The sequence below is a fragment of the Teleopsis dalmanni genome, chromosome X, assembly GCF_002237135.1.
Source record: "Teleopsis dalmanni isolate 2A chromosome X, ASM223713v2, whole genome shotgun sequence".
NCBI classification, from domain to species: Eukaryota; Metazoa; Arthropoda; class Insecta; order Diptera; family Diopsidae; genus Teleopsis; species Teleopsis dalmanni.
In genome coordinates this window covers 36,891,418-36,915,403 of record NC_051848.1, presented here as the reverse complement: position 1 = coordinate 36,915,403, position 23,986 = coordinate 36,891,418, and the positions used below count along the sequence as shown (strand labels likewise).

General features: G+C 31.0%; 1 protein-coding gene across 2 annotated transcripts; it reads right to left on the bottom strand.

Annotated features, from left to right (window-relative positions):
* Positions 1-1,193: 1,193 nt before the first annotated feature.
* On the bottom strand, positions 1,194-21,096 carry LOC119662764 (short-chain dehydrogenase/reductase family 16C member 6). 2 transcript variants are annotated; one of them, XM_038072510.1, is made up of 5 exons: positions 21,004-21,096; positions 20,861-20,935; positions 4,539-4,656; positions 3,574-4,174; positions 1,194-1,416 (listed from the first exon to the last, which is right to left on the bottom strand). In XM_038072510.1, exons 2-5 carry the CDS (start codon positions 20,873-20,875, stop codon positions 1,314-1,316), a joined length of 837 nt encoding a protein of 278 aa, XP_037928438.1. In that variant the 5' UTR covers positions 20,876-20,935; positions 21,004-21,096; the 3' UTR covers positions 1,194-1,313. The 2 variants fall into 2 exon arrangements, with proteins under 2 accessions (XP_037928438.1, XP_037928439.1); XM_038072511.1 differs by lacking the exon at positions 21,004-21,096 and adding an exon at positions 6,778-6,884.
* Positions 21,097-23,986: the final 2,890 nt, after the last annotated feature.

The window sequence follows — 23,986 nt, the reverse complement described above, 5'->3', positions numbered from 1 at the left end:
CAGCAGCAAGAGCTGCAGCGGCAGTAACAGCAGCAGCAGCAACGGCAACAACAACTGCAGCGGCAGTACAGCAGCAGCAACAGCAACAGCGACAGCAACAGCAACAACACAACAACAGCAACAACACAACAACAACAGATGCAACCGCAACAAGAGTGACAAAAATGACAGAAGTAAAGCAACGGCAGTAATAAAGTCACAAGGGCAGACAGTATCAGCAAAACAGCACAACAAGATCAGAATGAAGGCAGTAATACTAATCGCATAGGGGAACAGAAGTCACGAGTGACGTTAACGTTGACGTCTTTTTTAACACTTGTAGATATGATACGATATTTAATATGCGTTTACCGTTTAGACTGAATTATGATCTGCTAAGTGAAGTAAAATATTAGCTATCAATTCATGTTAAATCAAATTTTGTGGAACCATTAGTGTTGGAACACACACTAAAGATTACTGGTTGCAGAAGATATGTGTACATTTTGATATGCAGAATAATATATTCGAGCTTGTAGAACCGTCAGTGCTGAGCATATGTGAACCGAGATTATATATTAAACTGCAATCTCACAAGTAAATAAATGCGTCAACACTCAACTGTCGCTCAAACTTGTGGAAACCTTAATGATGTAACACAATTACCTCTGCGAAAATTATTTCTGTATATTCGTATGGTTTGTGCTATGGCAGGATACAAGTTGCATCTTCTGTTAATCTATATTCGATGTAAACTTGTGGAACTGTTTGATTGACGGTGTTATAAGAGTATACAAAAAAAAAACACCCTCAAGCTCAACAGATAAAAACGGATGGATTTAATTTCCATCTGGTGGTGCAAGTTTGGATTGAAACATTATGAAGCATTTGTTGCAAGTTGCATCGTAACTATAAGGCTTTTATCCAAAATGGATAAATGTAATAAAAAATCAAAAAAAAAAAAAAAAAAAATAATGAAAACCTAAAAAAAAATTTAATAAAATAATATAATAAATGTGAAAAAAAAATTATAAAAATGTAAAAAAAAAATTATAAAAAAAATTATGAAAAATGAAAAAAAAAATTAAACAAAAAACCTAAGCAAAATTTCAAAAAACAAAAAAAAATAAAAATTAAAAAAAAATTTTAAAAAAGAATGAAATAAAAATTGTATGTCTTAAGTAAATTTTCAATAAATTCAATAAAACTAGAAATCCGGAAACAGTTTTGATCTTTTATTTTGGATACGATAAAAATAAATTATAAGCAATTTTTTTTTAGTTTATAAAACGTTAATATATACTTCACATTATATATACACCAATTTTTAAATTTTAACCAGCAGCTACTTTTCCACGTCCTTGGTACAGTCTCATTGAATCGGGTCCACGTATTACTCTTGCCATTAATTCCCAACACATTTTAGCGGGAAGAAGGCTGCAAAGAAATTTTTATAATTATGACGTGTTAAATATATTTATATAAGATGCAATGGGGTTTACAACTTAGCGGCGGTGGTTTTAAATTTGATCAGATATGAGACTTCCATTTAGTTTTAAATATATATTTTGCGAATTTCTATTATAGTCTCATTGAATTCTATAATAGTCTCATTGAATTCTGTTATAGTCTCATCGAATTCTATTATAGTCTTATTGAATTCTATTATAGTCTCTTTGAATTCTATTATAGTCTCATTGAATTCTATTATAGTCTCATCGAATTCTATTATAGTCTCATTGAATTCTATTATAGTCTCATTGAATTCTACTATAGTCTCTTTGAATTCTAATATAGTCTCTTTGAATTCTATTATAGTCTCTGAATTCTATTATAGTCTCATTGAATTCTATTATAGTCTCTTTGAATTCTAATATAGTCTCATTGAATTCTACTATAGTCTTATTGAATTCTACTATAGTCTCTTTGAATTCTAATATAGTCTCTTTGAATTCTATTATAGTCTCATTGAATTCTATTATAGTCTCTTTGAATTCTATTATAGTCTCATTGAATTCTATTATAGTCTCATCGAATTCTATTATAGTCTTATTGAATTCTATTATAATCTCTTTTAATTCTTTTATAGTCTCATTGAATTCTGTTATAATCTCTTTTAATTCTTTTATAATTTTAAAATTATTCTTTTTAAATTTAATTCTTTTTATGAATGCCTATACCAAATACCAGCTGTATGTATAAGTTCTTTCCAATTTTACTAGTGGATATATACCGATTAATATACTGGTATTTAGGTATTCACTCAGTTATCAAAGAAATATGACATAGGTGATGGATCGTTTTTGATTGATACAATTTGAGAGTGTCTACCAAGCGTCAAATAAAGAGAAATTATATCTACGATAATTTAAGTTAATGACCCACAAATTACCACCTGGTAGGTAGGTAGTAACAAAAGTGGAGCTGAATGAATTTTATGGAACTATGGTTGTTCTTCGTGGTCACTCTTTGCGATTGCTTTTTGCGGTTGTATTAATTCAATGTTTCTTAACGTGGGTTGTTTAAAAATAAGATATAAGTATGTCTATAGATTATCGGATGAAGTATGAAGCTGTGGTTACGAAATTTACATTAACATTTTTTGCTGATTTTTTTGGGTATCCACTTAAATACCGTTTCGAAGAGCAATACGATCAAAAGAAAGTTATGAAATGAGGAATTGTTCACCTATAGAAACTGCTAAGTTATTAAAAAAAATCGTTAGTCGTTAGAAAAAATGATATGCCATAAAGTCCCATAAGTTGTTGTTATTGCAAAAGTTAAATATTAATCGTTGGTCGTTAGAAAAGAGGTAATACTGAACTGATCTGCTTACCGTCTTTAAACGGTTCTTATTGAGGGGATATAGGGAGGACATAGCAATTTTTTTTTAAGTCTTACAAAAAATATTAAATAAATAATAACCGAGAGATGAACGCACTCCTATCTAGAGTTGAACGTTTTATAATTTAGAGTTATCGCACTGCGATCTATTTATGAACACATTGTAGCTTAGAGACTGATTATGATCCTTTATGGTTTCAGTTAATTTTTCTGAGTTCAATTTTGCTGATAATTTGTGAGTTGTGGATTAGCCAAAGTATAAGCTGCGAAAACATGACTCAAATATCTAAACAAGGTTATAGTACACTACACCACAGACGTGTTATAATAGTTAGTGAGTATCAAATAGCGAATCGGTGTAGATTTTCTACTGGAAATTACATACTGCAAAATTATTTATATAATCAGTATTTGATTGAAATAATTATTATCTTTCTTGTAAATTTTCAATAGATTCTCTTGCTAGAAGCAGAGTGAAGCAAGATCTTAAGCTTTAAGAATCTAACTATATATACAACTAAATAATTATCGAGAGATGAACGCACTGTGATTAAGAGATGTAGCTTAATAGATTTAAAATGAAGAATAAACTATATTAGAAGTTATGGAGCAAAATTTCTTTATGGATTATTTTGCTAAATCTAATTATCTTCCCTTATTTTTTTTCATCTTCATTAAACCCATATTATTCTATTGATGTCTATGTTTGTAGAATTCCAAAATATTTTGTCTCTTTCTTATGGTACTTACCACTTTAGCGGTGTTAGTGTTCGTATTGATTTGGGCATAACACACCAAACTTCATTCCTACGCACGGCTTTAACAATTTCATCAGATACATACTGCGGCTCCAGCATGGGAAAGAGTCTCGGTTTAACGCCAGAGAACATACCAGTGTTAATGTAATACGGGCATATTAGTGTCATTTGTATATCGTTATAACCATGAGTCTTTAAATCGGTTAATAGACTTTCATGGAAACCAATGCATGCGAATTTTGTGGCGCTGTAATCTGTGCAACCGTACGTGCCTAACATACCCGTAACGGAGCCCACAGTTACTATATGACCCGAATTTCTCCTCATCATATTTGGCAGAAAGGCTTTGACTGTCCAGTAATGTGATATGATGTTTATGTTGTAAGTCTTTTGTATGACACTATCGGGCAGATCCCAAAATGGTCGGCAGCATACAATGCCAGCATTATTAATTAGTATGTCTACCTGACCTACTTCGGTCATAGTTTGTGCTGCTCTTTGATACACCTGCTCTCTGTCTGATATATCGACAACATAGCCCTTAATTGATTGAAATCCATTTTGATTCAAAAGATCTATTGTAGCTTTAATAGCTGCAAAATAATATAATATAAAATGTAATTAAGTCACATGATTAAGTTTTATAAAAAATAAACGCAATGCAAGTTTATTTGCATTACAAGATATAAATATTTACTATATATATTGTATATATCACATATTTCATTTTATTTATACAATTATTCACACCTCAAGTATTGAAACTGTTCGAAAACTTTCTAAATCGACTTGTGAGCCAATGAACCTAAGAGTGCTAAGCAATCGATAAACATTGCAGCTCGTCTGCAGAATTCACAGTTTCGTGTGAATTAGTAAAATTCATTTCGATTTTATTTCTGAACTAGTTTCGGTTGTAAAATTTAAAGAAGATTAAAAGAAGATTGAGCGAACATTTACCCTCTTGATTGATGTCCCAAATTATAATGTTTGCGTTCAACTTGGCAAAATTTAAGGCCAATAAGCGTCCTACGCCGCCGCCACCACCAGTGATGAGGACTACTTGTCCAGATACGTCCTGCAAAAAAAAAAAAAAATTATAATATATATTTATATGTATAATTTATATTAAATAAATAAATATGTAACTAAAAACTAAATAATTATATAAATATGGTTCCATATATTAAAACTAAGTGGTCAGTGTAGGCGCTCAAAATGGCTCGTTGAATGGAGTAGAGGAGTTGGGTTTGGCTTTACAGAAATTTGAACACCTTTCAGATAGATTTATAGAAGAACATGTGTATGTATATGGGCTTTATATTTAATTTAGATTCAAGTAGTAAAACTTATAACCGGGCTATTTGGTTTAATTTTAGGTATATTGGCAGCGAAATTATTCACATCCAAAACATATCAACTATATATATGGCTATTTAATATATGTATGTCTTCATATCTTCATTTATAACTATATGTCTTTATGATAATGTAGTAAAAAAAGTCATTGGGTTGTGTAGTAGATATAACGACCATAAGACATATATAAGATGTCCAATACATATCAACTATATATATGACTATATAATATATGTATGTCTTCATATCTTCATTTATAACTATATGTCTTTATAATAATGTAGTAAAAAAAGTCATTGGGTTGTTTAGTAGATATAACGACTATAAGACATATATAAGATATAAGACATACAATATATAAGATGTCCAAAACATATCAACTATATATATGGCTATATAATATATGTATGTCTTCATATCTTCATTTATAACTATATGTCTTTATAATAATGTAGTAAAAAAGTCATTGGGTTGTTTAGTAGATATAACGACTATAAGACATATATAAGATATAGTCAAAAAATTTTAATTAACCGAAAAATTTAACCAAAGTCTCTCGTTTCCAAAAAGTTCATTAATCTTTCTTCGGCTTAAAAATTCAAAATAGACTAATATTTTTAATATTACTCGAGATATATGATGCTAAGAAAACGTCTCTGTCATATTATATTTTTTGTCGTTTCTACTCTATTTATATCGTTTCTTTCGCGTTTAAGTTTATGGTTGTACACAAATCTATAAAAGAAAATCTCTTCTATGTACCGGAATGTTAAATGACTAGAAATTTGTTAAGCATGCAATTCGGAATGTATCTGAATAATCATATAAAAATCTGTTTTTTATCAGGCGTTATGTTCAGGTGCGTTATAGGGCCTTACACGTTGAGTGCATCGTATACGGGACTAATATAAATTAAGCATGGTGTATTAAGAGCATAGACTCAGGTCTGTCTTCTTCTTTGCTTGATGAAACGCGAGTTAGTGTCTAAGCCACTTTAACTCAATAGTGTCTGAGACCATTTAGATGATCCATTGTAATAAGAGCTCTGTTGAGTTCTAATAATAAGTTATTCAGATGAATTTATAGAAATTTACTTTGAAGCCCAAAATATATAGGCATAGGTGTAAATGTGAAAATATGGTATAATTAAGTAAATGATGGATGTTATTTTATAAAAGCTTTTTTTATTAAAGGCATAGATCAGGGTATAAATGTGCATAAAAGCTAAAATTAAGGAAAGGCCGGATATACTTTTAGTACGATTTATTAAAGACTACCATATAACTCGAGATTTAGCAATCAAATGCATTGAAATTTATATCGAAAGTGAAATTTGTTTGAAAAAGTTACCCCAGATCTACAAATCGCAAGCGGCATAAGAATAAACGTAGAGTAGAGTAATACTGGATTCACACGAGAGTTTTGTTTGTAATTTTAGCTGTCAATTGTTGTTGGTTTCAATGCAAAATTAAAATTTTTGACAGCTGAAATTACAAACAAAACTCTCGTGTGAATCCAGTAGTACTCTACTTTAAAATTTTTAATCAATTTTATCAGAGTATTTAAAACCGTAGTGCTATAGATTATTCTTATTCGTTTTACTATTCGCTCGACTCTGTAGGTATGTGACATGCGGAATTTCAAATTTATATATATTTACTGAAATATAGATAGATATATGTGTATCATTTCTAAGTAAAAAATGATTAACTTTGAAGAGATGTTCGTGTCTTATCTGGTTGGATCGTTTCTACTTAAACCAATATAAAAAAAATACAGAATCATGGAGTGCTTTTGTTTTGTTTCAAGTGTAAGGCAGTACTTAATATGCAAAACTTACGAAATCATCCGTCATGAATGCTTAATCGCATACCTTGAGCTCAACTTAGTTTTCTGTATCGAATCGGGCGTAATTATTACTGGCAGCCAAGAGCAAAATGTAGCGTCCTAAGTAAGAAATTCGATATACGAGTTTGAAAGAAATGAAAAAAAAGTTTTTTTTTTCAAATATGCACATTCGATAGCTTATAAATATTTTCGTTTCAGTTGAAATTGCTAATTAATTTCATAATTAATACTAAAACATGAGAGAAAGATATAAATTAAAAATTTCAAGCTGTTACTTGTCTATCATAAGCTTACATGTGTTTTGTATTGGTGACCTATTTTTTTTTATATTTTAATTTGTTATTATAATAGTTGAAATTTAAAATAATTACGCAAGTCGATGAATCGTGTTTCATTTATTCGATTTAAGATATTGCTGAGTGGATACAGTGACCACTTCAGTAGTCGTACAGTAGTCGCATACGATGGGGACAAGAATTCTCGGCACATATAATCACGTTCGCAAACGCTTGAAAACAGCGTACAAAAGCATAATATCTTAAATTAATTATTCAGTATTTAAATAATTAAAATGTAGTTTCAATATATTATAGACACATTGAAGTCTTCACTAGAATACCAATATCAACGGAAACATTGAGACAACTACGCTCACATGCGACTGCATAATTAGAAGAGTATCAATAATTTATTTGGGTTCATAGATCTATAGAATGGTTTTGGACAATTTTGGACAATATTAAAAAAGTAATATATGAGGAACTAACTGCATTTAAAATTTAAGTAAGGGACTGAAAATAATTTGGGGCGATTTAAAAAAAATATATATATAAGGAACTGAATTTAAAATTTAATTAAAGGTCTTGAAACTAAAATGTTTTTATGATTTTGGACAATTTTAAAAAAATAATTTATAAAGAACAGAATTTAAAATTTAATTAAGGGCCTGAAAATAATTTGGGGTGATTTAAAAAAAAATATATTTAAAGAACTGAATTTAAAATTTGATTAAGGGTCTTCAAACTAAAATGTTTTAATGGTTTTGGACACTTTTAGACAATTTCAAAAAAATAATTTATAAAGAACAGAATTTAAAATTTAATTAAGGCTCTTGAAACTAAAATGTTTTAATGGTTTTGGACAATTTTGGACAATTTCAAAAAAATAATTTATAAAGAACAGAATTTAAAATTTAATTAAGAGCCCTGAAAATAATTTAGAGTAATTTAAAACAAAAATAATATATAAGGAACTGAATTTAAAATTAAATTAAGGAGTCTGAAAAATAATTTAAGACAATTTTGGAAAAAATATTATATAGGGAACTAAATTTAAAATTTAATTACAGGTCTTGAAACTAAAATGTTTTAATTATTCAAAAATCATTAAAAAATTTCTTTAAGTCTATATTAAGTTAGGTTATATCGTTAGTTAGCTAGACGTGTCAATATCTAGCTCACATGGATTCCAGAACACAAGGACATCTCCGACAACTGTAGGACTGTTGGACTTATCAATGTAGACCCTCTGCTCACATCTCCGACAACTTCAGGGCTGTTGAACTTATCAACTTAGACCCTCTGCTCAGTGATATTCACTTCTTAGATATTGGGCGGCCACTTGCACCGATCAAGCATGCAATCAAACATAGCTAAAAAAAATTGAGCAGCTTATGAGATGAGAGATGTAACAGTTAGCTGCTTTAACTAAGGCCTAACCTACGGTAACAATGTTGACGGTCACTGCATATTAGAAAGACGTGCTATGAGACTGGGTCTACCTTATAATGAATTTATCGTGGTTGTGGCTCTGTGGTTGAGTAAGAAACTGTATTCTACCTTATGTACCAGTATCTATAATTGGTTAGTAGAGAATTTAAAATCTTCGGCGTCATTTTTCTTACCGACTAGATATAGCTGATATCCTGCGAAATTAGAGACTTGGTCAAGTTTATAGACTTGTCAGATTGGTACATTTTCACTTGAAAGGGAAAGTTGTACCTTTCGGTGTTGCTCGTACGCTGATCTTTAGTCTGCATATGAACAACGCGAAACCCTGGTATTACAACGGTCTATTATTTCAGCTTAGGTGAGTTTTAGGTTCAAAACTGTCATCCCAACTTAACTTAACCTAACCTCTAGTATATAGAATATACAAGTCATGAAGATTATTTGGAGGTTTCCGCACCTAGTCTCAGGGGTGTAATAAACTTCGTTGTCTCTCTCCACTACTGTTATTCTTAAGAATGATATTTTTAATGAGGACTATGTCTTCAATGGAAAGGGTAACAGTGTTTTGTATTTAATTACAAATATTCTACCGTAGTCAGAAATCAGTACGCATCAGTACCCTGTTAATATTAATTCTATAAAATCTATTTATTTAATGTATAAGCAAGTAAACTCTATGATTACTCAAATAATCTAACGATCTCTATTACTAAAATAGACTCTTTCATGGTGAATGAGTAAAAATTATGATCAGCTTATGAAGATTTATACTAAAATAGTTGCTCATTAATAGCATTGAATGGGATTTCTCTTTCGTTTTTCCACTTGAGAGACATGCTTTCGATCTGCAATCAAATAGCCATTAACCCACTTCCTTCCGTTCGGCTAAAACGCAACTTGAAGCTACAAAACTGATTTTAATAATTTTCTTTGAACCTTTCACTTTTCATAAAAGAATACAAAATGCAAATATAAAATATAAACATTTTTTTTTGAATATTTCCTATGAAAACTAAAGTTTCAGTGAACTTCGTGGATGAACAATCGCAAAATCGAGTGCTGCCACTTTGCAGAAAACCCATTTCAACTGCTCCGCCGTACATTCGTTGGAAGCTCATGCAAAAATGAATTTATTGCGATGTCACGTCTGAGTCTTTCTATTGCAAAACAGAAAGCCTTTTCTACACTGAAATTGTATCTTCAAATTTGATGTTAACATTAAAAATAATAGCAAAAAAAGAAAAATTTACAACGCTTAACTGCAGTTTTTACGGCATACGGAAAACCAGTCTCAGTTGAGTAATTCACGACTTGCAACATGCAATTTGCGACAATAAATGTGGCAATTAAACTAACGAATTGACTTTTTTCTTAAAGAGAAGAAGACATTGTATTATATTTTTTATTGATAAATTGTAAAAATCAAACATTTTTAGAGTGTCTTCGAGAAAATTTTAAAATTTTGGAAGATCATAAACCTTCCAAAATCGACAACACTGAAGTATCTCCTCAACACCTCACAAAATACTTCTAAGTGATTTCGGACAGCAAACTCCAGGACAATATAAACCAGTAATATATGGTATATACTATAAGCAGACTGTTGTTAAACAGGTTTAGGTCCTACATGGACTGCATAGTCACGGATGATGATGATGATGATGATGATGATGATAATGTGAAAAGATCAAGACATAACTTGAGGTTTATCACTTGCGCTCATGCATTGGTGTTGAATATCAGTGGTTAGATCAATTTGGGTATGATTGATCACAGTTAGAAAATTGGCAAATTTTAGACCAATGGGAAGCGTCCAGCTTCTTCCTGTGCTGTGCAAACTTTAGGGTATTTAAAAAGATTCAGCAACTTTCTGTATCTCTGTGGATAATGGTAGCGTTGTAGACTGTAGACCAACAACTGCTCAAGATATAACATCTAACATAACACCGTGCGATATTGTTGCAGAAACTCTGCCAGTTATATCCGCATAGATATTGATAAGTAAGTCTTCGCTTAGGGCTTTCAGACATAGCTCAATAAGTAGCACTGTAGACTATTAGCTATATTACACTTCTGTGCATTTCATTTGGAAAGAAAGCTTATCCCGAATTAAAATCAAAAAGGATGGATAATATATGGAGATGAAGCCTGATTGTGGAAGTTTCAGTATTCACACACATGAACGGAGTGGGAGAAAAGTTTATTCCAAATTGGAATAAACAAAAAAATGAATGGTGCACGAACATAAAGCCTGGTTATGAAACTTCTAACATACAAAACCATTGTTCAAAAATAACGAACACAATGAGCAAGAAGTTTATATCGAACACTAACCAAAAAAGATGAAGAGCATACGGGCTTGAAGTCTGATCATGGAATTTTCAACATCCACACATATAGTTCAAAAATAACAAATACAGTGGTATAGAAACTTATCTCGAACTACAATCAAAAAAGATGGATGACATACGGACATGAAAACTGGTCCGTCCGTTCCCACCTCCACACACATCGCTCAAAAATTACGAACGGAGTGGGAAAGCTTATTTCTACCTATAATAAATTGTATATAATCTATAAAAATAATTCTTAACCACAATTTTACCCCTTTGATAATAATTTATCATTATTAAGTGAAGCTTCATTTAGATATAGAGTAGTAGAAGAACGGGACAGAGGGAGGCCAAGGTTCATACTGAAATGTAGTGCCGCATAAGAAGAAGAAGAAAAAAAAGAAGCTTAAAAAAGTTTATAAAAGTTCTATTAGCTGCATAAATGAGCTCATTATTGTTTGAACGTTCACTCATTAATATAAATGAGCAAGTGCTTTAATGAGAAAGTGTGAATGTACTATTAGTAAGATAAATTAACTAAGTAAGCAGTGGAAACATACTGTAAGTCTCAACTTTGCTAACTTGATTTTTACTTAATACTACCATATGTTCAGACAGCCAAATTTCCTTAATTTCGTACAAATGAAATTAAGTTAATTTCGAAAGTGTTCATACTGCCTTAAATTAAGAAAATCATATGTTTTGGTTTACAAATCGAATGTTAAAAATTACGTGCTCCAAACATCATTTGTGTCTGGGAAATTTCAATAGCTAATTATTCTAACTATAAAGGATGACATTCATTAATTTTATTAACTTTAATGCATTTTAGGTTCATAATTTATTATTTTTCCCTCTATTTAAAATTAATGACAGTTGCAATTTGTTTTTTAATTTTATTCTAACCTTAAAACAGAATTTTGTATGGCAAAAACAACTTAATTTCACTGAAACGGAGATGAAATTAAGATTTTTGCAAAATTAAGCTGTGTCGGAACATAGTATAAGTTAGTTTTGAAATCGGAACTTAGTTTATAAGATATTCTACACAATTTTCATGACATATTTTAACATTCTTCTTATTTTCTAACTTTCTAAGCAAATAATTTAATTTAAATTAAACTAATTTAATTTTGTTGAAACTTGAAAGCCAGAAAGTAAACAGCCTACATTGAATACTCTTTTCACAAGATGATTTTATCTTCTGAATGGCTTAAGAGTTTTTTTTTTAGAAAATCACTCTACGAACTATAAATGATTGACAGTCACTAAATAAACAGCCTATGTTACATTAAATATGTTTTTCACAAGATGATTTTAACCTTTGAATGCCTTAGCAGCTTTTTTTTTTTGTAAAAAACCATTCCTAACTATAAATTATAATGCCATACCGACCTCCGCGACTTGCACTGTACCTATTTTGACTTCCGACATCTGTGATTTATGTAACTCCACCTGTAGAAGTGGGACACACACGTGTTGGCAATTATGAAGAAATATTCGTGGTGGTTCCAACAACAATGGTTTTTCTCTTCCGTTCATCGCTTGTCAAAACACCTCAAAAATCAGTCAATTTGGTTGCCAAAACACTTTTGCTAACCGAATACGCTTTCTTCGAGCCCTGGTTTTAACAAGCTTTTACAAATATCTCCGGGTTTTTATTTATGATTATTTTTATAATTACTTTTTTTTTTTGGATACAAGTAGTTTTTTTTTTTTTTCTAATTTTTTTGCAACATTTATGCTTGGCAAAATTCAATCATCGAAAAAACATGCGGTAAGGCACTTAAGAGCCATTGGACCCACGGGCCATTTAATAGAGAGACAAAAAATAAAATAAGAAAACATTTTTCTTATTAAAATTTGTTTTGCTTTTGGTTGTAACAAAAAAATGTTATTGTTTTTTCTTTTTTTTTTTGTTATTATTTAAAAAATAGTTTTTTTTTGGGACTTAAGATAAATCTTTAAGGTGAGTTTTTACTTTTCGGTTGATTAGATTTGGACGTTTGTGAATTTTGGTTCATTTTTTTTTTTTTTTTTTTTTTTTGAGTGATTCGTCATTTGCTTGGGACTTAATTATGCGTGGCTAATTGAAATTCGAATACATAGTTTTTCAATATTTATCAAATTTGGGCAAATTCATTTAAATATTTGCCAATTATTTATATGGCGGTGTTAAGGTAATGAAATGTGTTAATTTCGTTGAATGTGGACGGCGGCTTAGCCTAGAGCAAATATTCATGGGAATTCGTTAATGTATGCAGCTGGCGTATTATATAAGAATTTTAAAGACTTAAAGACTCACTTTTAAGTTTATAGACTCGATTTTATGGCGAAGCGTTTTTTTTTTTTTTTTTTTTTGTTAACTTTCCCAACGCCTTCATTATGTTGGCTGCATTTGCATAGATTTTGAATAAACAAACTTGTTTGCTTGAACATAAAAATGAAATGCTTTGTGAGCCGCCAGTGGGGTTCGACGAATCTCGTAAGCTGATTCGTCTTATTTCAGGTGGGTCCAGTTTTGCCCCAACATCTCGTTTTAGTGTCTCAAATATTCTTTGATAGCTTTTCTTTGATAGCATTTTAATATTTAATACCCAAGCATATTTTAGTCATTTTATGGCTTTACAAATATTACAAAATCTTAATTCACATTAAAATATTTTCAAACAAAACTTATTTATATTTATATTCATATTCATATTTATAGAGCAATCAAAATTCAAATATAATGAAGCACAAATTATAAATTAAATATTGTCTAAAGTTTTGAAAGATTTTTCATGTGATACAGTCGAACTTCTCTATAACGAAGTCGTTGGTGCCTGCAAAAAACTTCGTTATAGAGAGATATTCGCTTTAGAGAGATTTGCTATAGAGAGGTTCGCTATAGAGAGGTTCGCTATAGAAAGGTTCGCTATAGAGAGGTTCGCCATAGAGAGATTCGCTATAGAGAGGTTCGCTATAGAGAGATTCACTATAGAGGGATTCGCTATAGAGAGGTTTGCTATAGAGAGATTCACTATAGATAGATTCGCTATAGAGAGGTTCGCTATAGAGAGATTCGCTATAGAGATGTTTGCTATAGAGAGGTTCGCCATAGAGAGATTCGCTATAGAGAGGTTCGCTATAGAGAGATTCACTATAGAGGGATTCGCTATAGAGAGGTTTGCTATAGAGAGATTCACTATAGAGAGATTCGCTATAGAGAGGTTCGCTATAGAGAGATTCGCTATAGAGATGTTTGCTATAGAGAGGTTCGTTATAGAGAGATTCACTATAGAGAGGTTCAATGTACAGAGGTTCAAATATATGAAAAATTTTAAAAACTCACTTTTTCTTCAACAAAACTTCGTTATAGAGAGGAATTCGTTATAGGGAGGTTCGCAATAAAGAGGTTTGACTGTATATAAAAGGCACTTCCCCAAAAAATCTATTTTGCCGTTTACAAGTACTAATCCAAAAGAAATTAGTCTTATATCGAATTCATATTGATGAGTCACTGATAATTAGTAAACTCATAATAGAAGATTGAATATATGCTTTAAAAATTATTATAGTAGCTATAAGGAAAGCGAAGAAAGCATAGATCACAGATAATTACTTTTCTTGGTAGTTGTAGCGGGAGATATGTGTAGCATATTTTCTACTACTTCCTACTTACTATATGCGCTGTCCGCAGAACTGTTCCAGAATTCAAATCCATTTATATATTATATATATTATAAAATTTTCGTTTAGGTCAAACCTCGACGTTTAGATGAAACAGATTGAACCGAAGAAAAATGGTTCGAAAAGAAGATTAAGAAAGTGCAGTTACAGTTTCTATCGACTATTGTTATCACAAATTACTTACAACAATTACCGTAGCGAAGACCAAATACACTAAAATTTGTTCCTTCATTCAGCATTCATAGATCTGAGCCTTCTTGAAGTTCATGAACAAATAAAACAAATTTGGTTCACATGAAGCAATGAGTAAAGATTCTGATTTACCGGGCATATCAATTTGACAATGGATTTTTTAGCGTGAGTTATTTTGGACAAATTTTTTTTTTTTAAACCAATGAATGATATCATTAGGAACCATAGCTTATAAAGATTAAGTTTTGTTAGGTTCAGTAGATGTGGCAATCAGTTTAATTGACGCACTCACTTAAACCCTGGTATCTATCGTGATATTACTACTGTGGAGTAAAACAAAATAATATACTATTCTAGATGATATCAAGAAAAAGAAAATTTGGCTGGACACTCAATCTGCAATATGCAAACCGATAAGCGATGAAACTCATATAGATCATATATCACTCCAGTTAAATTTGTGTTATTGGGTAGACTGAGCTATTAGTTAGGGTTAGATATGTAGTTAGATATATAAACTGAAATAAAGAACTGTTGTGATACTATTAATAGATGTTGTGCGTACATTATACCTAAAAGATCCCCATTAAAAATAGAAGGCTGAAGCCTATAGAAGGCCTATAGAAAGTGTTCATTTGAAAAAGTGAGACTTGTCTATTCAATCCAAAACGAATCAATTCTGTAGGTCTTACGTATGTAAGACGTGGTCAGCCACGCTTATCAATACCACAACTAATATTTATTTCAATTAGGCTAGTCTATATATTCGATTGGATTGGACAGGTGTAGTAGCATGAAAATTACTGAAATATTATTACAGTTTTGATGTCATTGTATCGATGACGATCGCTATTTCCTGTAACTTAGACTTTGTATTGAGCTTTGATAGAAAAATAACGGGAATAGCAAAATATATACGATAAAATAATTATTGCTTTGAATTAATTGTGTAGAATAAAATCAGTTAAATTTAGCACATTTACTAGACATTGCTTGATCAAATTACCACTTATTCTGGTTGATCACCAATCGCTAAACAAGCAAAGGTTCAGCAATTTTAAAGAAACTGGAGAATGAGTATTGAAATAGATTATTTTTAATTGTTAAGAATTGTTTTGATAAAGAATTTGTAATTTGATTGAAAAGAGATACATTTTTTTGTAATGAAAAATATGCATGAGCTTTATTTCATAAAAAACGACAAAAAGTAAAATAAATTCACATGTCCAATATAAGCAAGGACGGCGGTACTAAGTGGGGAAGAGGGGTTCAACTATCAATATAAAAATATAAAATATAATTTTTAAACTGGATAATAAAAATTTCTATTAGGTGTTCCCCAAAAACAGTTGCTTTGAACCGTTTAAGTTAAACTAGATAAAACTAGATAAAACTAGATAAGTATATAAGAAAGATAAGAAAGAATAAGAAAGGTAAGAAAAGTCTAAATATCAGTGTTTCAAATCGTTCGAAAAGTTCGAGTATACTCAACTTCGAATATTTGGATAAACACTTTAAATGTTAGGGAATGCTCACGCTATTCAAATTGCAAATCAACTTTATGTTTCTTTTCATAGGACACATATTCTATTTTAAGAGCACAATATGTATGTTTTTCAAATATATTAGAACGGCTCCTTGTACTCAATCCAAATGGTCGAATATATTCGAAACTTTTCGTACATTTAGATACTCGAAGCTTCGTACATTAAAATACTCGAGCAAATTCAAACATTAAAATACTCGATCGTACTCGGACATTAAAATACTCGACCATACTCGTACATTAAAATACTCGGTCGTATTCGGACATTAAAATACTCGACCATACTCGTAAACTAAAATACTCGAGTGTACTCAAACATTAAAATTCTCGAGAAAACTCAAACATTAAAATACTTGAGCATACTCGTACATTAAAATACTCGAGTGTACTCGAACACAAAAATATTCGGTCGTACTCGAACATTAAAAGTTCGAACAATATTCAAGGCACTAAATTCATTATATGGATATTATGAAAAAAAAAATAAATAAGAAATATTCCATATTTTACACTGTGGCCTAAAGATCTATTGTGTTTCCTTCATAAATAAAGAGTCAAATTTCATCAAAAAAGTTTTAGTAAGTAACCGGGTTTTATTTTTTCAACTAGTTAAGATACCTACCTCCCACCTCCTAGATACTAGGTATTTTATATGTGTATGCAAAAGTGCCGGTTAAGCTTCTAGAAAGTGTTTTATCGTTACTAGAACGTGTCCTATTCGCTACTCTTCAAAAGCCTAAAAGTTTCTTTACAGAATTGGATGCTTCTTCTTTTTCAACAAATCCTATTTTGTTAATACAGTTCTTTACTGCAGATCCCGATGTAGAAAAGATGAATACTTCTTCTCTTTAAGGCTATCGTTTTCTTGTTAAAACAGTTCTTTATTGCAGGCCTCGATGTAAGTTAAATTAATTTTTTTTCATTGATTATTAAAATTATATTACTCGTATCTTATAGATGAATTTTATTTATTTTTTTATTTTTATTTTTTTTTTATTTTTATTTTTTTTTTATTTATATTTTTTTTTCATTTATATTTTATTTTATAGATGAATTTTATAGATGAAATTTGAATTATTTTTTAAAACTCTAAGAAAGTATGAAGATTATGGTTCTTATCACAAGGACACTTGTTTGTGAAAAGCGATTGATTACTAGGCGATAATCCAGTTATTATTTTAAATAAATCATTTTTATGCTTATTATCATCTGTTCCTTACCTTTAATTTTCGAAATCTGTCCGGTAAAAACGTGTAATATAATGATTCTAATATATAGAAAATTGATTTCAAGGAAAATATTAATAAATCCAACAAAAATTGATAGACGGCATAAAGAGGATCTTCCATGTGTAAAAGATTAGTTGCCATTATTTGTTGTGTTATATTTAATAGATTTATTCAATAAAAAAATTAAAAATTATAATTTAATTTTAAAAATAATAATCTAATTTTTTATATGAAAACTATGTTAGAGAATGATAATATATTATTCTCCAACAGCACGCTTTTAATAAAAGATCTACCACAATTGGGTCCCGAAAAGTACCATCACTTAACTACAATTTTATCAGTAGAAACAGTGGATGTCTTTAAAAAATTTATATTAAAAAAAAAAAAAATAGAATTGTTTTCGTTTTCGTTGTATTTTTTTTTCTATTTTAATGTTTTTATTTTCTATTGAAAATTTCACCAATTTTAAATACGAATTCGTATGCACAGGCGCGGCTTTATTGTTAATTTTCGATTGTCTGAGATTTTCAATGGTTTTTTCTAAGGCACATTTCACGTCCGCTGGCTTTGATAAAACGTTTAAGACTGAACCGACAAGAAGTAAACTTAAACATATTTGCGCTCTTTGCTAACCTAGCTTGGCTGTTAACTCTTAACTTCGCAGTAAGCCAAGCTTGTCTATCGATCCGTCTGTCTGTCTGTTTGTCTGTCTGTCTCTCTGTATGTCTATCTCCATGTCTATCTGCCTATCTCACTATATTTTCTCTAGGCGAGTTGTTGGCGGTGATTTATACTGATTACTTTTTCTTTCTCATTACTGCATTTTGTATGCTCTGACATTAACAGACACTGATTCAGTTTAATACCCTTTAACTTATCCACACGTATTATATGGAGTTTCTATTTGAATGTTACTTTAGTCGATAGTTAATATAAAGGGAATTAATAATTAATATATTGTATATAATTTCAATCAATTTAGATGAAAAATATAAAGACTTTTCGCAAAAATATAATATACAAAGATAGTTGGCATAGTCTTTCCCAGACACGGTAAAAATGTAAAGTGTTTATTTTTTTTTTATTTAAGATAGTCTTCTTCCAACTCAAAATAGCGTAAGGAACCTTTAACGATTTTTTCGAAATATATTTCTAATGCTGAACAGAAATGGCAAATCAAATCAAATTCAAATCAAATCAAATCAAATTCAAATCAAATTCAAATCAATTTCAAATCAAATTCAAATCAAATCTAATCTAATCTAGTTGTGATAGTTTCGTATACATACATATATATCGTTCACTGAGGAAAGAGTCCAGAGTCTAGAATTATTTACGTGATAACCTGCTTTGATGGCCCAACACCACGGTGTTCAAAAACACACTTATTAATACAATGCGTAAATCAACACTCCAATGAAATTCCGAAGAATTTCGCTGGTTCCGATGAAGTCAAATATTGAGGACATAACTTCCTCCTCGATAAGGAGTGAGGCCCATCTAAACCTTTGCTAATCTTTGAGACACAGCACCCGGTGATGAATATGCAACGTCACGCCGAATGATGATAGTTGAAACATTTATCCAGCCACTACAACACTGCCAACTTCAGTTGGTCAGGACACCCGAAAGTATAGGCACCTGACCTCTGGAGTACCAGATTTACACCTCCGATTGGATGTCGCAAGTGCCTTATCACTTACTACCATGCACATTTTCTGATAGTGTCGGCATAACGCAGGAATTTTGACGTCTTTTACGATTAGCACCCTTATCTCGGGGGTATTCTAATCGCTTACCCAAAGGGGGAACTCACTGAAGAAGGATTCGGAGCCAGTGTCAATGAGGCAGAATTAAAATACCCGTAAGCGCTAGGTGAAAACGCAACTATCTTTCAAACAGAAATTAAGGTGATAGACAGTACAAACCTGTCTATCACCTAAGGTATGCTTTAACCTTAAATGTAACCAATAGAACTATTGAAAAGACATCTTAACTGATAGCTCTGCAGTCATTAATTTCATCTTTCAATTCTCATCAGGTAACATCAAGACTGGTGATGAAGTACCTTCAAAAGCTGAATATCCCTGGCCAAAGCAATCAGTTATGGATCTTATGGGTTTCGGGTTCACTTTGGAATTACAATGAACGAATGTTTGACAACGAAATTACAGCTAAAGTTGCAAGAGAAGGGGCAGCCATGCTAGGCTCTGCATCATGTTGTGGCTAGAGAAGAGGTAATTTCTTCTCACCTATTCAAAAAGAGTACAAAAAAAAAACAAAGAAAATTATACTGAAGGGACTTTCGAACTAGAATGGTATGCCACAAAGTAAAAATAATATAAGAATCATTAAAAGATTAAAGAAATTTAAAAATCATTATAGGAATTTTGACAGAGTACTGTAGGTTAAACCATTAACTTATTGAACTAAAAACTTATTCTTGTGAAGCTAGCTGGTTTTATAGGGGTGAGATGAAATCTCAAAACACTTGCTGGCAGTTTTCCTGGTAAGGATAAATAAATAAAAGAAGTATTGACGTGAACACTTCATATTGGATGAGAAAATAAAATTTGATAATGTAGGTTAAAAACTACAATTTATAAAGTTAGTTGGAGTTGGAAAAAAACTCTAGCTCCATAAAGGGGGCATAATAGAAATCTAGGTAGCAGGTCAAATCTCTTAATAAAATAAAGAAAATGTCAATCGAAATTTTTGGATAAATGGAATGGCGCTTCAGGAAAAGTAAAACTTGTGTGTTGGAATTAATATTTTACCCCATTTCTGGTTCCATTTCTGCAGAAGCATGCTTGGGACTTACTTCTTAAGTGAAACAAAATTATCTAAAAGATCTGATCTTAGCACACATTTTGAGTTTTATTGAAACTTTCAAATAATTTTCAGTCTTTCCAGTAATACTGGATTTAAGCTAGCTCTTGAGTTGCCAAACTTTGGAATATTTTCAGAATAATCCAACATTTTTGTAGTAGTGTTAGCAGACATTTATATTTTTGTAAATTATATTACAATTTATTTGTGAAGTCAAATAAAACAGCTGTTAATTTCAGAGCAATCTTGCTACTCTGGAAAAATATCTAGAGTGTTATAAATTAATCTCAAGTGTTATAAATTTCGCTCGAGATTTGCCAATAGAAAATGAAATCTCGATTAATTAAGTGAATCTCGATTAAAGACATTAATCTAGATTTACCAATCGAAAACGGTATTGAGAACATCGTTATGACATTTTCAATTAGTCCAATTTAACCTTCCAATTTAAGTGATAAATACTTATTTATTTCCAAGTCTTAATTAGATCCATAGACTATATAATTCAGGTATATATACTAAACATTTTTTGATTACTTACGCAAAATGATCGCATTTGATCAATATGTTGCTGCGACAAGATAGTTTGTGATTTCAAAGTTGGAATTTGTTCAAGCTGTAATATATTGAAGAGGTTTAATTATTGAAAGGCGTTGTTATAAGTCTTAGTATAAGTAAGCTTACGTTTTTTCCCTCCTCTGTTTTTATTCTTGCCGATATGTGTTAGTTTATATGGAATGTACTTTAATAAATCTTACTCTGCCAATTTTTTATTAGTACTTTGTGACGGATTAGCAGATACCTGCTGTGATGGACTAGCCGATACCTGCTGTGATGGATTAGCAGATACCTCAACTTTACGTTCCTCTTCCACGAAATCGAATGTACTTTTCTGTGCGTCGGTCAAAGAATTCCATGCACGTATAGCACCCCGGATAATTTCCACTGGCGGTAAATGTGGATTACAAGCCTTGTACTCAGCTAAATAGTTGTGAAAAGGTTGTGAAGGTTTCATTTTTTCATTAATAAATTGAACAAAGATAAAGAAAACACTTAAAATTTTGCGCAAACATTTAAAAAAAAGCTAAACATCCACATAAGAATTTTGAAGAATAAAAATTGTTATTTATTTTTTACACTTTTCACTTTTAAATAAATTTATAATAACTGTTATTCATTATTTCAAATATTTACGTTTTCAGATCGACGAGCAAGGCCATCTAGATGAATATGTGGTATTATGTGAATTTTTGATCAAAATTTAATTTCTGTGGCAGAATGCACTGACTTTCTTTTTGTCTTTTTATGATAAAAAAAAATCATAGGAGTAAACTAGGGATTTCTAAGGTTGCATAAGTAGATTAGTAAATCTGGATCCAATCTAGATTTACTCTCGAGCTATAAATTTTTTTTGCCCAATCGAACGTTTTAAGAGTAATCTAACAATTTTGTAGTTGTAATTTTCATTTTCGATGGATAAATCTGTATAACACTCGAGATTACTGTATAACACTTGAAATTGATTTATAACACTTTAGATATTTTTCCATTGTAGCAAGGGGTAGGGTTATAGCAGATGCGCGGGGGCGAGGTTAGCGGTAATCTTTGTGACTGGGGTCACGAAAGCTGCGGTTATATAGGGGAATGGAAAGGAGATTACGGTTCCACTCATCGAGGTAATAGGACAGGGTTATCGGAATAGAAACGTCAGGGGGGAGGTCATGGAGCTGGGTGAGGTACCTACGAGCGGGTGTCAAAAGTGTTTTAATGGTGTCAGGGATCTAAATTGATTTATTTATGACAACAAAATATTATTTGATATATCAAGAAAAAGAGCAATATAAATTATTGTAAAGTTATCGAACTTCGAGGTTCAATGATTACAAATTATACGTACATATATGAATTTTCTTCCTACTAGTACTAGTACTAGTTTAAGATAAGCATTTAGTTTTTGTAGCGAATATTTACGAGTATTTCCATATATTATCTGGAATACCGTATATTGGGATTCCATACCGGTCATCAAACAAAAATATCTAGCGGTCATTTAAAAAACCTGAGTAGATATAGATTCTTGTTAGACTATAAAAACTACTCACCACTAGTTATCTCAACTAAAATAAAACCTACTTAGGACAATGAAATACGGTGCTAATATGCACTTTCTATAAGGTAGACATGCAATGAGACTTTACTTACGTTTTATAGTGGCATAGATCTATGACTCTATAGAGTAGGAGGAAATTGTGTTTTATCTCATGTGTCAGTGCCTATCTTTGTTCAGTAGCAGATTTAATATCTTTCGAAGCTCTTTTTTCAACGCTCTCATCATGCTTTAAAATTAAGGACGTAGTTAACTTTTAGGACTAGTCAGATTGATTGACTTGTACTTCAATGGAGGAGTCATGTCTGTTTTCCGTAACATTTCGTTGACTCTTTTGGTCTCTCTCTATTTTGATAGTTTTCTCAGTCAACACTTTATCCGTGATATTATAACAGCTCATGATTTTTACCTAAATTGGCTGTACTACAAAATACGGTACTGCATCTCCAACTGGATCTGTGTACGTATCTTTAATTAGTTGAGGCACAAAAGACAATAAATTTTTGAAAAAAAGCAACTTAATTTTAAAAAGTAATATCTATAGAAAAAAATACTGTATGGATGAAGAATATTAAAAAGCCGAAAAGTATATTTTAGTTATCCACAAAAAGCTAATAAACCAGGCAAAGATATCAATCTCTAAACATGCACAAAATCCCAAAAATATTTTTGAAAATCAGATTAAAGATGCAGATAAAAATGTATTAGAAAAAATTAAGTTTTAAACTAAACATGTGCTTAGAATAGTAAAACATTTTAGATTACTGGTATCAGTAATCCGGTATTATAAATTTGATACAAAAACTCTCGCCTTGTACTTTTCAAATATTTGAACGAAAACATTTAAATGGATTTTTGATGTCACCGCTCCACTTCCTATGAATAAGGCAATGAAGAAAATTAATACTGAAAAAAAACACGAAATTTGCAATTTAAGAGAAACCCAATACCTATGTTGCCTTGCAAATTGTAAATCTTCTTTTTCTATCAGAACATCTTGAACTGCATCAACAGCAATGAGACATAATCACATTCGGCGAGAAAACATGACCTGTCAGGAAAAGAATGCTGTGGTGAGAATTTTTGACATCGTCGGGAATTATCTGCTTTATAATAATTTAGATTTCTAACTTTCGTTAGTTGGATAGGATCCTTGTTATTTGAAGGGTTAGGCAGAGTTGTAAGTTTCCAGTGAATAAAGAGAATGTGATCGTAGAAAGTATTTTTTCTCTTAACTAATACCACAATCAAAGAAGAGGCACTCAGTTTTCCGTATGAAAACCAATACGTTATTAGTTAAGCAGATGGAGACAAAAGTCGTAGTCTCAGAATATTCCATATAACGAATATATCGTCCAAACAGGAACGATGCTCAGTCAACTCGGACAGACATGTCTTGTTAAAATACTAACGCATATTTTGACGTTATCAGTCAAGGTACACCAGCCAATGAGCTCTGCACTGTATTGCTGAGGAAGTATATATTTCCAGTAAGCTTCCAGTAAGCATGAAAATAGTAGGTATGGCAGTTATTTTTTTTTTTATTTACAACTTACTCCA